This window comes from Carassius carassius, chromosome 5 (assembly GCF_963082965.1).
Source record: "Carassius carassius chromosome 5, fCarCar2.1, whole genome shotgun sequence".
NCBI classification, from domain to species: Eukaryota; Metazoa; Chordata; class Actinopteri; order Cypriniformes; family Cyprinidae; genus Carassius; species Carassius carassius.
The window spans coordinates 18,562,086-18,574,987 of record NC_081759.1 but is presented as its reverse complement, the minus strand read 5'-3'; the positions used below and the strand labels follow the sequence as shown (position 1 = coordinate 18,574,987).

General features: G+C 37.0%; 1 protein-coding gene across 4 annotated transcripts in view; it reads right to left on the bottom strand.

Annotated features, from left to right (window-relative positions):
• The window catches only part of abr (ABR activator of RhoGEF and GTPase), a 208,009-nt gene that overhangs the window by 59,059 nt on the left and 136,048 nt on the right, over positions 1–12,902 (bottom strand). For all 4 annotated transcript variants that reach the window (XM_059549969.1, XM_059549970.1, XM_059549971.1 and 1 more), the window contains 3 exons: positions 7,155–7,229; positions 691–788; positions 465–596 (listed from right to left, as the gene is read on the bottom strand). In XM_059549969.1, the coding sequence (XP_059405952.1) occupies positions 465–596; positions 691–788; positions 7,155–7,229 (305 nt within the window). The remainder of the gene's footprint in view (positions 1–464; positions 597–690; positions 789–7,154; positions 7,230–12,902) is intronic.

Below are 12,902 nucleotides of genomic sequence, written 5' to 3'. Positions count from 1 at the left end.
ACGGTTAAAATGGTTGTAGCAACAATGCATACAACTAAGAAAAAAGACGAGTCTTATCAAAGATTCTTCCTGAAAGGGAATTTTCTTCTGTTGATGCAAGTCCGGATATCTGCTTCTAATGTCAGCTTCCATACAGCAAACACACTGATCTCAACACACACACACACACTCTAACTTCAGTCTAACTGGTGCATTTCCCACGTTTGTGAAGTGAAAAAAATATAGACCATGGGTTCTCAGGAAGTAAAGCTGCCCATGTCAAAAACACAGCACCACAACACACCATCTGCAGAGCACATGCTCAAACCAGACAACAATAAAATGACTCTCATCAGGAAACCACAACAAATTAAGTCTGACCTTTTGTGGTCTAAACCAGTCTGGTGGGGTCTACTCAAAGACCTGAGTGTTTACGGTTTGCGTACACATCGTGGTTTAGCAATGTGTTTGTCTCTTTGTCCTACCTGTACTTGTCCCTTTCCCATGATCTTGTCAACGATCTCATTATTGTCCTTATTGAGCTTTGTTTTGTCATAACACTTCTCGTAGCACAGGATCCGCAGACACTGAGAGCCCTCCAGCTCTATTTCGAACTCCTAGAGGAGGACAAATTAATTAATGACAGATACATGATGGTGATTTGTCAGGTGATTTTTCTTTATTATAATGATACACTTTTAAAAAGCTGACCTCATTCCACTGTGGTTCTGTTGTGTCTCTGAAAACACGCGTTTTGGCCTTACTGACAAAGTAACCAAAAGAGTCCACCTCCAGGGTACAGTACAGATCTACAGAGAACACATGAGAAAAAAAATACTTTCATAAAAAAGGCCATATGGAAGCTGTTACATACACACACCTTAAAACACATAAAAGTTGAATTCCATATCAATGTGCTAAGTTGCTTTTATGTTAGAAACCAATAAACAACCTAAAGATCTGTATTACTTGGAAACAGAATTATTTATTCTATTCCATTTTATTCATTTATTTTTATTTAAAAATCAGAAATTGACATTGATAATTGGTACTAGATAATATTATATTAATATTTGTATTAAACTTAATATCACAACTACTACTACTACTACTTAAAAAATCTAAATAAATAACATACACATTGTTCTAAAATATTTTTTTTTACATTTTTATTCAGCAGCAATGCATTAAATTGATCAAAAGAGACAGTATAGACATTTAAATCAATACAAAAGATCACTATTTCAAATTAATGCTTTTTTTTTTACTTTCATCCAATAATCCTGAAAAAAAGAAGTATCAGTTTTCATAAAAACCTTTTCAACATTGATAATAATAAGAAATGTTTCTTGAGCACCGAATCAGCATATTAATATAATTTCTGAAGGACTGGAATAATAATGTTGAAAAGAAAGCTTTGTTATCACAGGATTTTTTTTTTCTTTTTACAATTTTTAAATGGAAAACAGCTATTTTAATTTATACAAATATTTCACAATATTATTATTTTATTGTCTTTTGACAAATAAAATAAATACACACGAGACTTTTGTCAAAATATTTTAAAATCCCCAAACTTTTGAATGGTACTGTACCTTTTATTACAGTAAATTGCTGTGGCTAAATGCAGTAAGCCATACAAATCCATGCACTACAGATTTTCCCACTGTTACGGGGGTTTTAGGAATTGAAAATATGAAAACCACTCCATACCAATCACTGTAATGCAAAGCCTCTCAGGGTTTATTGCTTTAATAAATGTGTTTATATTAAATTAGCACTGTAGCTTAGTGCAGTTAAAGAAAAATCGCAGCCTTAGTATGATTAATTTATTTGTGTTAATTAATCAAGGCATGTAAGTTTAGTTCTAACACTTAATGGTTCACTGTGTAGACATGGTGTCAGCATTTAAAACCTTAAACGATTTTTGCACCCTGCTGGTCTAGCATCTGTTTCAGATACATCCATTTGTGTCAATACTGAAACACAAATCAGTGATGGTCAGGACACACACACACACACACACACACACACACACACACACACACACACACAAAGGAACAGGGCATTTGTCTTATCAATCTGTCTGTGTCTTACAGCAACATGTCTCAAGTGCTCACACACTTCTCTAATAGAAAATGAACTTTATCACATTGCTATAGTTTGTGTGGCCAACTGACAGTTTGATGGATTACAGCTCGCCATGACCTCTGACCTCTGCAATGCGTGGGGTGTATTGTTGAGACAGGAGAGAAATGAGGTGATGTTCAATTAGTATGGAGGTGGTGTCACACAAGCGGTCGGTCGGCTTCAAAACACTTTGTGGGGCTTGTGAGCGTGGCTTTAAAACGAGTGTGCAGTCAATCAGGCCACTGGTAATTGATAGTGTGGTGTGTAATGTGTATGTTAATACATGTGGGGTGGGTGTGTTGCTTTATAATGAAGCTGTATGTGCACACATACACCCCAGCTGTGTCAGCACACACGTCTTCAGCTCGTGCCAAAATGATCATAATAATGAGATAACACCAAAATGTCACCATTGGGAATTTCAGGGTTTTCTCTGAGGCCAGCTTTTTGATTTGGGGGTAATTCAGTTAAATTTTTTTGGTGGAAGCAACCTGGCCCTTGTTAAAAAGAAGTACACTTTTTAAATATATTCACTTTAAATATAAAATAAAAGGACAAAAGATTATCAAAACAACGATTTAAATGTACTCTCTTAAAATATATTTAAGTAGCCTTTCCTTTCATTATTATTATAGTATCTGTTGATTCAGTTTTTTTGTTTTTTATATACTTTTAAGAATTAAAGTACACAGTACAAGTGCACATTCAGTATGGTTAAAGGGTTAGTTCACCCAAAAATGAAAATTCTGTCATTAATTACTCACCCTCATGTCGTTTCAAACTTTGGAATACAAATTAAGATATTTTTGATGAAATCCAAGAGCTTTTTCACAGCAACACAACTGACCAGTTCAAGGCCCAGAAAGGCAGTAAGGAAATTGTTTAAATAGTCCATGTGACATCAGTGGTTCAACTGTAATTGCTGTCTATTCAGGATCCGAAAGCTGTCGGATTTCATCAAAAATACCTTAATTTGTGTTACAAAAATTAACAAAGGTCTTAAAGGTTTGGAACAACAGGAGGGTGAGTAAATAATGACAGAATCTTCATTTTTGGGTGAACTAACCCTTTCTGCATTTCTATTGCAAAAGCTAATTGCCCAAATTAAGTTTAAAGGAACTATTCACCCAAAAATAAAAACTTAATTTACTCACCCTCATATCATTCTATATCTGTGTGACTTACTTTGTTTTGAGGAAAATAAAAGATAATTTGAGAAATATTTCAGTGTTGTTTTAGTTCATACAATGGAATTCAATGGGTGCCATACTGTTTAATTACTAACATCCTTCGAACTATCTATGTTTTGCATACAAAAGAAAGTCGTGCAGGTTTAAAATGGCATGTGGGTGAATAAAGGATGAGAAATGTTCATTTTGGCTGAACTTTCTCTTTAATTATAATTGCTGACTATACTTTTTTAGTTTGTATGCATTTATAACAGATGAAAATACACTACAACTCGAAAAAATAAACAATATTTAGCTATCACTGCTTGGGGCAACACAAATTTAAACCAAAATAAATATGAAGCATAAATTATCTATTTAGCATCTGCTAAATAAAAAAAAATCCATTCTTAAATAATGAATGATGTCTTAAATGAAAAGACCTTTACCCAAACCCATCCTGTCCCATTCAGTAGAGCTGTACTTCAAACATCACTCAGTTCAGCCCCACTTCCTTGCTCTCAATACTAAAAACATGAAATAAGGGCAGCTATATCTCTCCACATAGTCAGAGGACTTAGATTTTAGCAGCACCAGACACAGAAACCTAGTTCTTCAGAGAACAGGAAATGTATTTATAAAAACATCCTGCAGAGTGGACTAGGACGGTGAGGTTTGCAGATGGTGACCACTGAGTGTAAATCAACCCTCAGTGAGAGTAGTGCTTCCACGGAATGTGTTTTTAAAAGGGGTCAGATGCAAGAGAAGACCTTTAGTGGGCTCTAAAAGACTGATATAGTGCACCGTCATTACTTCAGCCATGCTTTTGACTTGACATGAGAGGTTTGTGTGGTAAAAAAAAGAGGTTGTTACTAAGAAGAGGTACCATTATATAAAAAAGTAATGAATAAATAATTGCAAAGCGGTTTTGCACTTTGGTGCATATGTAGAAAGACAATAATGGCTCTGTATTATACAAAGAGTGTAATTGTTTGGAGTTTTAAATTTGACCCAAATGTTTATGGTTGCCCCACACAATGGCGGATGGGAAGTTTCGTCATCTGGGTGAGGAACCGCATCCTCGGGCTGATGTTCCCAGATGAAATGAGATGGTGATGAGAGCCATATGGCAACCAGTCCCTTCACACACGTATACTGTAAACATGCAGATGAGTTTATACAGATGAAGAACATTCATAAAAACTTAACATTGGACTTCAAGCAACTTGGGCTATGCGCTTCTCCACTCTTTCTCCACATTCTAGGATCTTGGTTTACAAATTGAATACAAAACTTGCTCTCATCTGAAAAGAGGACTTTGGACCACTGGGCAACAGTCCAGTTCTTCTTCTCCTAAGCCGAGGTAAGATGCCTCTGACGTTGTTCGTGGTTCAGGAGTGGCTTTACAAGAGGAATACGACAACTGTAGCCAAATTTCTTGACACGTCTGTGTGTGATGGCTCTTGATGCCTTGACCCCAGCCTCAGTCCATTCCTTGTGAAGTTCACTCAAATTCTTGAATCAATTTTGCTTGATAATCCTCATAAAGCTGCAGTTCTCTTTTTCGGTTTCTTTTCTCTTTATCTTTTTCTTCCACACTTTTTCCTTCCAATCAACTTTTTGTTAACATGCTTGGATACAACACTCTGTGAACAGCCAGCTTCTTTGGCAATGGATGTTTGTGACTTACACTCCTTGTGAAGGGTGTCAATGATTGTCTGAGACCATTTTGAAGGCTCAGGAAACCTTTGCAGGTGTTTTGAGTTGATTGGCTGATTGGCATGTCTCCATATTCTAATTTGTTGAGATTTGTCGTGAATTGGTGGGTTTTTGTAAAATGTGAGCAAAAATCATCACAATTAAAAGAACCAAAGAATTACACTACTTCAATCTGTGTGCACTGAATTTAATACACCAGTTTTACAATTTGAGTTGAATTACTGAAATAAATTAACTTTTCCTCGACATTCTAATTTATTGAGAAGCACCTGTAAATTTGTATTGTGAAGCAAAGCTGATTTTTTGTTTCGTTTTTTGCATCCATTACTCCAGTCTTGAGTATCATATGATCAGAAATCATTCAGAAATCAATCTAATATGCTGCTTTGCTGCTCAAAAAACTATTTTTCTCATTATTATCAAACAGTTGTGCTAATTGAAGGAATCTGCTGCTGTATGAACTAGCCATATGCAACTGATAAGATTGGAAATCTTGGAGCAAAAGGATTAGATGTTGTAAGCTAGCAGAACAGTAAAGATAAATCATTTACTTTAAGCGTCAAAAGTTGTGGTTAGTATTCTGGGTCAGTATTTTTCTCCCTCAAACTCTTTTTATCAGGAAGCCAATGTCAACGACCCAGTTTTCATTAATGGCCCAGAGCGAAGATTTTGATGCATTTCCTGTCAGAGTGGTTCAAGGCATTTAATAAGATTTGGAGAGGAGGATTCAATCAGGGGCCGAGATGGAGCAAGTACATCCCATATAAAAAGATATTCAAACACCTGCATATCCATATGCGCAACACATGTTTTCTATCACTGTCACATTCAAGAAGACCACAACACCACAAACTCCATGACAAATGACTTGAGATGAGCCAAACACAAAAAATGAACCAAGAAAACAAGCATTTAAAAAAAACACAAAGCAGACTTACACAATGGCTCTTTTGAATCATTCTTAAGGAACAATATTGTGCGATTTATTAGGGCACTGTTATCAGGGCTGAGCTGATCTACAGAATCTGCTGGCCACATGCATAAGTTATGCAAATTCACTTTACATAAACGTGATTGGGTATTTCAGTCAAGCCCTGACCTCATAAAGCAAAGAGACATAATCAGTAAATACATATGTCCTGTGTGATGGAGCCATGGGAGAGAATTTTCAGATACAGATTCATCTCTGCCACTCTCATCTATACTAAAAAGGAACTTATATAACAGGAGTTTCTATGTGCATGAATCTTGTACATCTCCCACAGTGCACATATTTCATCCTTTGCAGAGGCTTTTGTCAGCTTGATTTAAAGGCAACATGACAATGTTAACACAATGAAATGTATTTCTATATAAAACAGGAAATACATAGAAAGAAAATGCTATGTTCTGAATAAAATACCTTGCACATTATACAGTATATATACAATATACTGTATACTCACACACATTCATCACTCAAGAAATTAAAGACTTAGAGTGTATCAGTGCCTGCCCTATTTTCAGCCGCCTTGGTTTCGGAAATATTTTTCACATTAATTTACTTCACGGACCATACTGCATTCCATTGAAATGTTGAATGGTACTTCCCCTAGTATGTTCTGTTGTACGCTACTCATTTTGTTGAATGTTGTACCCACAAGTCATTCAGAAATCTGCATTCAGTAAAGGGCATACATATTATATATATATTTTTAAAAGTCTGTAGGGAGGTTTGTGACTTCATTCATATTGTTTTTCTTTTTTTCCATCTAATTGCTCTCCTACACAATCATAGTAACTTACTCTTAGCACAAGTGCAACAGTAATATGCAATAGTGTTTACAGTTAACTGATGGAGAGTTCATCTAAGGTGAACACTTGAAAAAAAGTGTAGTTTTTCATTAACAACCTTCCTCTTTCTTCCTTTCTCCCCAACATATGAGGTCAATTACTTGTGCTCGGCATAATAAGACAATACATCTGTATAGATCAGCATTGCCCAAAGTGTGGGCTGCAGCTCCCCTGCTATACTTACTGGGCCACAGACCACACTTTGAGAAATGCTGATTCATACAAATGATTTTTTTCCATTATTCTTTATTATGCAGGATAAATGTGTTTTCAGTATTTTTTATATTCTATAAAAAATGAAACAGACAAGACACTTTGACTTACTGGCAGATTCTTTGAAGCCCGTGGCTTTATGGACGATCACATGCAGGAAGCCGTACAGACCAGGAGATTCCTCATCTGGAAGAGAAAAGAAACGCTCAGTAATTGTATGTGTGTGTGTGTGTGTGTGTGTGTGTGAGAGAGAGAGAGAGAGAGAGAGAGAGAGAGAGAGAGGGGGAGATGAATTTATGAGGTGTCCAAGTCCTTCCTTTTGTCATCTTGCAGCATCTCCATCTTTAATCTACCCACAATCCTCCATTTTCTGCCTATTACTGATGGATAACAGATAAAGACACATATGCAAGTGTCTATTCACCCACATGCTGATAAAACACATACTGTACATACTACTAAGATTAAAATTGGAAATTACCCAGACCACCCAAGAGTAGGTTCAAGCCTGTTTAAAGAGTGTGTGAAGGGAAGAGGGGAAAGAAGACACCTGCCATAGTATCCAATCCCCACTGTTTCTCTCTCTGTGCACATCAGCTGGTGAATGCATGTCTGCTGTAATGTGAACAGTGCTATTACAGAATATCTCTTGTTTGTGTGGTCCATTTCTGTGCTGGACTGGTGATAAACATCAGGCTATCTGAGTGTCATTGCATGTGTTTGGATTGTTCAGATCCATTACAGGACTTGATGCTCATCACACTCAAATTCCCATCTACAACATGAAATAAGACACTGCGATTAGAATGTGGTTATAAACAGACAACAGAGACTGATTTAAATGCTAAAACTAGCAATTAATATCTTCTAGTCATCCAACAATATAACCACTTTGTGAGGACAGGAAGTTTATTTACATTTTATTTTTAAATATAGTTGTTTATATGTATATTGGAATCTTCATTGTTTACATTGGAAATAAACATTTTAAAAATTATTTATTTATTTAGTTTGATAGTAAGTTGCCATGAGGATGGAGTCCTGATAATAAATAATAAAATAAATAAATAAAAGTTGTAGTTATATAAAGTAATATTATATATTATATTAGTAATATTAGTAGTATTATTATTATATCTTATCACATTTATTTGTAATACTTTTTTTTTTAGCTTTGTAAATACATTTATATATGTATTATATACAGAGTATCTGTAGATGAAGAGTGGCGTCTGAATTGTACTTTTTAAATGAGCATTTTTATTAATCTCCTGTGTTAAGGTTCAGTAATTTTACTTTAATGGCAATGTATAAGTCATTTTCTATTCCATTAAAATAAAAGAACTGAACATATACACCAGGGATAGGCAACTCCGGTCCTGGAGGGCCACTATCCTGCAGAGTTTAGCTTCAGCCCTCATAAAAACTCACCTGCCTGTATCTATCTAGTAATCCCGAAAACACTGATTGCCTTGTTCAGGTGTGTTTAATTAGGGTTGGAGCTAAACTCTGCAGGACAGTGGCCCTCCATGACCGAAGTTGCCTATCCCTGATATACACTCACCTAAAGGATTATTAGGAACACCATACTAATACTGTGTTTGAACCCCTTTCGCCTTCAGAACTGCCTTAATTCTACGTGGCATTGATTCAACAAGGTGCTGAAAGCATTCTTTAGAAATGTTGGCCCATATTGATATGATAGCATCTTGCAGTTGATGGAGATTTGTGGGATGCACATCCAGGGCACAAAGCTCCCGTTCCACCACATCCCAAAGATGCTCTATTGGGTTGAGATCTGGTGAGTGTGGGGGCCATTTTAGTACAGTGAACTCATTGTCATGTTCAAGAAACCAAGTTGAAATGATTCGAGCTTTGTGACATGGTGCATTATCCTGCTGGAAGTAGCCATCAGAGGATGGGTACAAAGTGGTCATAAAGGGATGGACATGGTCAGAAACAATGCTCAGGTAGGCCGTGGCATTTAAACGATACCCAATTGGCACTAAGGGGCCTAAAGTGTGCCAAGAAACATCCCCCACACCATTACACCACGACCACCAGCCTGCACAGTGGTAACAAGGCATGATGGATCCATGTTCTCATTCTGTTTACGCCAAATTCTGACTCTACCATCTGAATGTCTCAACAGAAATCCAGACTCATCAGACCAGGCAACATTTTTCCAGTCTTCAACTGTCCAATTTTGGTGAGCTCGTGCAAATTGTAGCCTCTTTTTCCTATTTGTAGTGGAGATGAGTGGTACCCGGTGGGGTCTATTGCTGTTGTAGCCCATCCGCCTCAAGGTTGTGCGTGTTGTGGCTTCACAAATGCTTTGCTGCATACCTCGGTTGTAACGAGTGGTTATTTCAGTCAAAGTTGCTCTTCTATCAGCTTGAATCAGTCGGTCCATTCTCCTCTGACTTCTAGCATCAACAAGGTTTTTTGCCCACAGGACTGACGCAAACTGGATGTTTTTCCCTTTTCATATCATTCTTTGTAAACCCTAGAAATAGTAGTGCTTGAAAATCCCAGTAACTGAGCAGATTGTGATATATTCAGACCGGCCCGTCTGGCACCAACAACCATGCCACACTCAAAATTGCTTAAATCACATTTCTTTCCCATTCTGACATTCAGTTTGGAGTTCAGGAGATTGTCTTGACCAGGACCACACCCCTAAATGCATTGAAGCAACCGCCATGTGATTGGTTGATTAGATAATTGCATTAATGAGAAATTGAACAGGTGTTCCTAATAATCCTTTAGGTGAGTGTATATAGGAGCCTGATAAAAAGTCATTTTAGATTAAAATTTAAAATGGCACTTAGAGACTTTTACATCTGAACTCTTCATATATGAACATAATTTATATACAATGTACCTGTACTGTATACAAAATCAATTCCAATATGTCCAAAATGTTTTGTAAGTGTCTAGATGGCAGCTTTGGTATCAGTACTGAAAAAGCCAAATCAATGGTCCAATAATGTAAAGTACTAACAGTAAAGTCATGTAGACTAAGAATTTGAATCACATCAAAGGTCAGTGCTGATCGGAAAACTTTATAAATTTCAAGTTTTGCTCAAGTTGCACTAAATATTACATACAGGTCAGATTAAAACAAGTGTCACAGCCCCTATTTTGGCTGGTCTTTTCTGGAAACACTAATGAAGAATTCTGTAAATTAGTGCTGGTGGAAAGAATGCAGATGTCAGAGTAAATGAAAACAGTGTAACATAAATGAAAGTCTACCGCTGCCTTAAAGTTGCCATAGAATGCAAAAATCACTTAAATTTTATTTATTTTATTTTATCTGTTTGAACACAGTTGTGTGGCACAGTGTGTGAAAACAACCAGCCTATAATGGTAAAAACCCACCCACTCATTATTTTATATTCCAATAATTCATAAACAGTCTCTCCACACTAGCAGTTTCAGGTTTCTCACTACTATGACGACATAGTTGGTGAAAGTCCTGCCCATTTGTGACTCTCTCTGCCCTATTAGCATATACACAGCCCTGAGTGAGAAGCTGTGGTCCGTCATTACTGTTCTCTGCTGTTGCTGTGCCAAAGAGCCATTAAAAGTGTCATGTGTTGGGATGCACCAATGAACATAGCAGTCTCCATAGACCGCTGAGGACACGGTGGTTAACTTTCATTTTCAAAGGAAATGTCATTTACTTTGTGCTAACACCAGACTCGACTGCCTCACAAACGAGGGTCAGTTCAATACCAATGCTTCGTGCACAAACGTCCAGACTCTAGACAAAGTAAGCATCACGCATTATATTTTGTTTTTCAAAATAGCTTCTTGGCTCTCTGTAAGGCTAATGTTGCTAAAGCTACCATTGTCTACCATTGCCTACATGTGCTACCAGAATGATCGTGAATAGGAATGTGGAAGTAAAAAATTGCATTTGGAAGAAATGTGAGGTCAGTAACATGGTCACCACCAGTTAACCATAACAATGATATGCTTGCGAGCATGAGCTCTTGAAGCTCAACCAGGGTTCCCAGGTTATCACAACAAGCCACCCGCATTCTGGTGGGATTAAATACGCATTTTTGGTGGGAATCTCCAGGTAAAATTAGCATTTTAGGGGCTAAATATCACGTTATTGGGGTCGCTTCAACCCATGGGAAAACCACAGACTTGGCAACACTGAGCTCCGCACTCATCTGAAAAGGGAGGCGGGAGCAGCAGCTCATTTTCTTTAAAGGGAACAAAGTCTTCTGGACTTAAAGGCTCTCGTCCAGAGAGGAAACCTGCTGCATGTGAGGGGTCTCTGGGCCTACAGAACCAGGAATGACTTCAGGGTGGCCTTGACCCTCAAGCACACACAGAGTGGCTTATTTTATCAATATTAGAAGCAGTGGGTGGCAGTGCTCAAGTTGCAGTCTCCCTTTCTCTGCGTTTATTTAGCAGGAAGTAATCTAGCCGAGATGCTCTTTGAACCTAAACTGCCTCATCAGAACAACAAGTGAGAGAGTAAACAATCACAAACCTGTGCGTATTTGTGGACATGTGATCATAATCCAGTCCAAAAGTAAGAATCAAATGTCATCTCATCACACAGTCCAGAAGCACTTTGAATAAACTAGCACCTTTAAGGACCTTTTATATATGATTCTACGCTGCTCAATGCATTTAAGTCAATGGGCCCTATTTTAACGATTTAAGCGCATGGTCTAAAGCGCAGGTCGCAGGTGCACTTAGGGTGTGTCCGAATCCACTTTTGCTAGTTTAATGATGGAAAAATGGTTGGCTCGCCTGGCGCATAGTCTATAATTGTTGTCCCATTCTCTTACTGAGTACTGGGTGTGTTTTGGGCATAATGTGCAATAAATTAATCAGAGTCTCATCTCCCGTTCCCTTTAGGAGACAGTTGCGCTCACGCCATGGCGGATTCGCTATTTACACGGCGGAATTTGCAAGCACAAAGACTGAATGTTTCTTCAGAGAGGAAACTGCTCATGCGTGCGGAATTAGGTAGTCTAATTATGAATATATGCAGTGACTATCCATTATGACATGTAGCCATTTTTATATTTATGTAGCCTACAAAATATTAATCTTTTGCATTGTAATCCTTTAATTTTCAATATTTAGAATGTCTGTGTGCTGCTGCGCATCCCTGAGTGTGTAATTAGCAGAGTGTTCACTTGTTGTTCAGACCAGCATGCCCATGGGCGCACAAATGGATGCAAATGCATTTGCTATTTAAACAACATGGTGCAGGACATGAAAATTATAACTGTATCAGGCTGAAACTAGCGGAAAACACTTGCACACCTGGCATCACTTTGCATAAGGTGTATAATAGGTCCCAATAAAGTGACGTTATGCACATTTTGGTCTTTTTTATGATGTCTTTTAGGAGTACAAGAAGGATATCTGCCATTCTGGAATGAATTTATAAGCCTTTTATATTCCAAATCAATTGTTAAATTTGAATTTGAGTTCTTGAATTGAAACAAAATCCTGAATTTGAATGTAATTTTATATTCCAAGTTCATTCTTGATTTTGAATCTAGCTTTACTGAGGTAAAAAGCAGGTTGTGGAATTAACATTCAACTTTTAAATATTTTGAATTAAATTATTAAAATAAATTGAAATAAAAAAAAAAAAATAATAAAAAATAAATAAAGTTCGTCAAGACAAACTTTGATAGATTAACTGAACTTTGTTTGAAGTTTGAAAGTTTTACAGGTTTTAGCCAAAAATGCAATTAATTCCAGCTTCCTATGTGGTTAGCTAATTCAGCTAATGAATTAAAAGATTTAGTTCTTGAAATTCTGAATTTTGTCCTTGAAGTACAAAGCAACAAGAACTGTTTAAAACATGAAGGGATC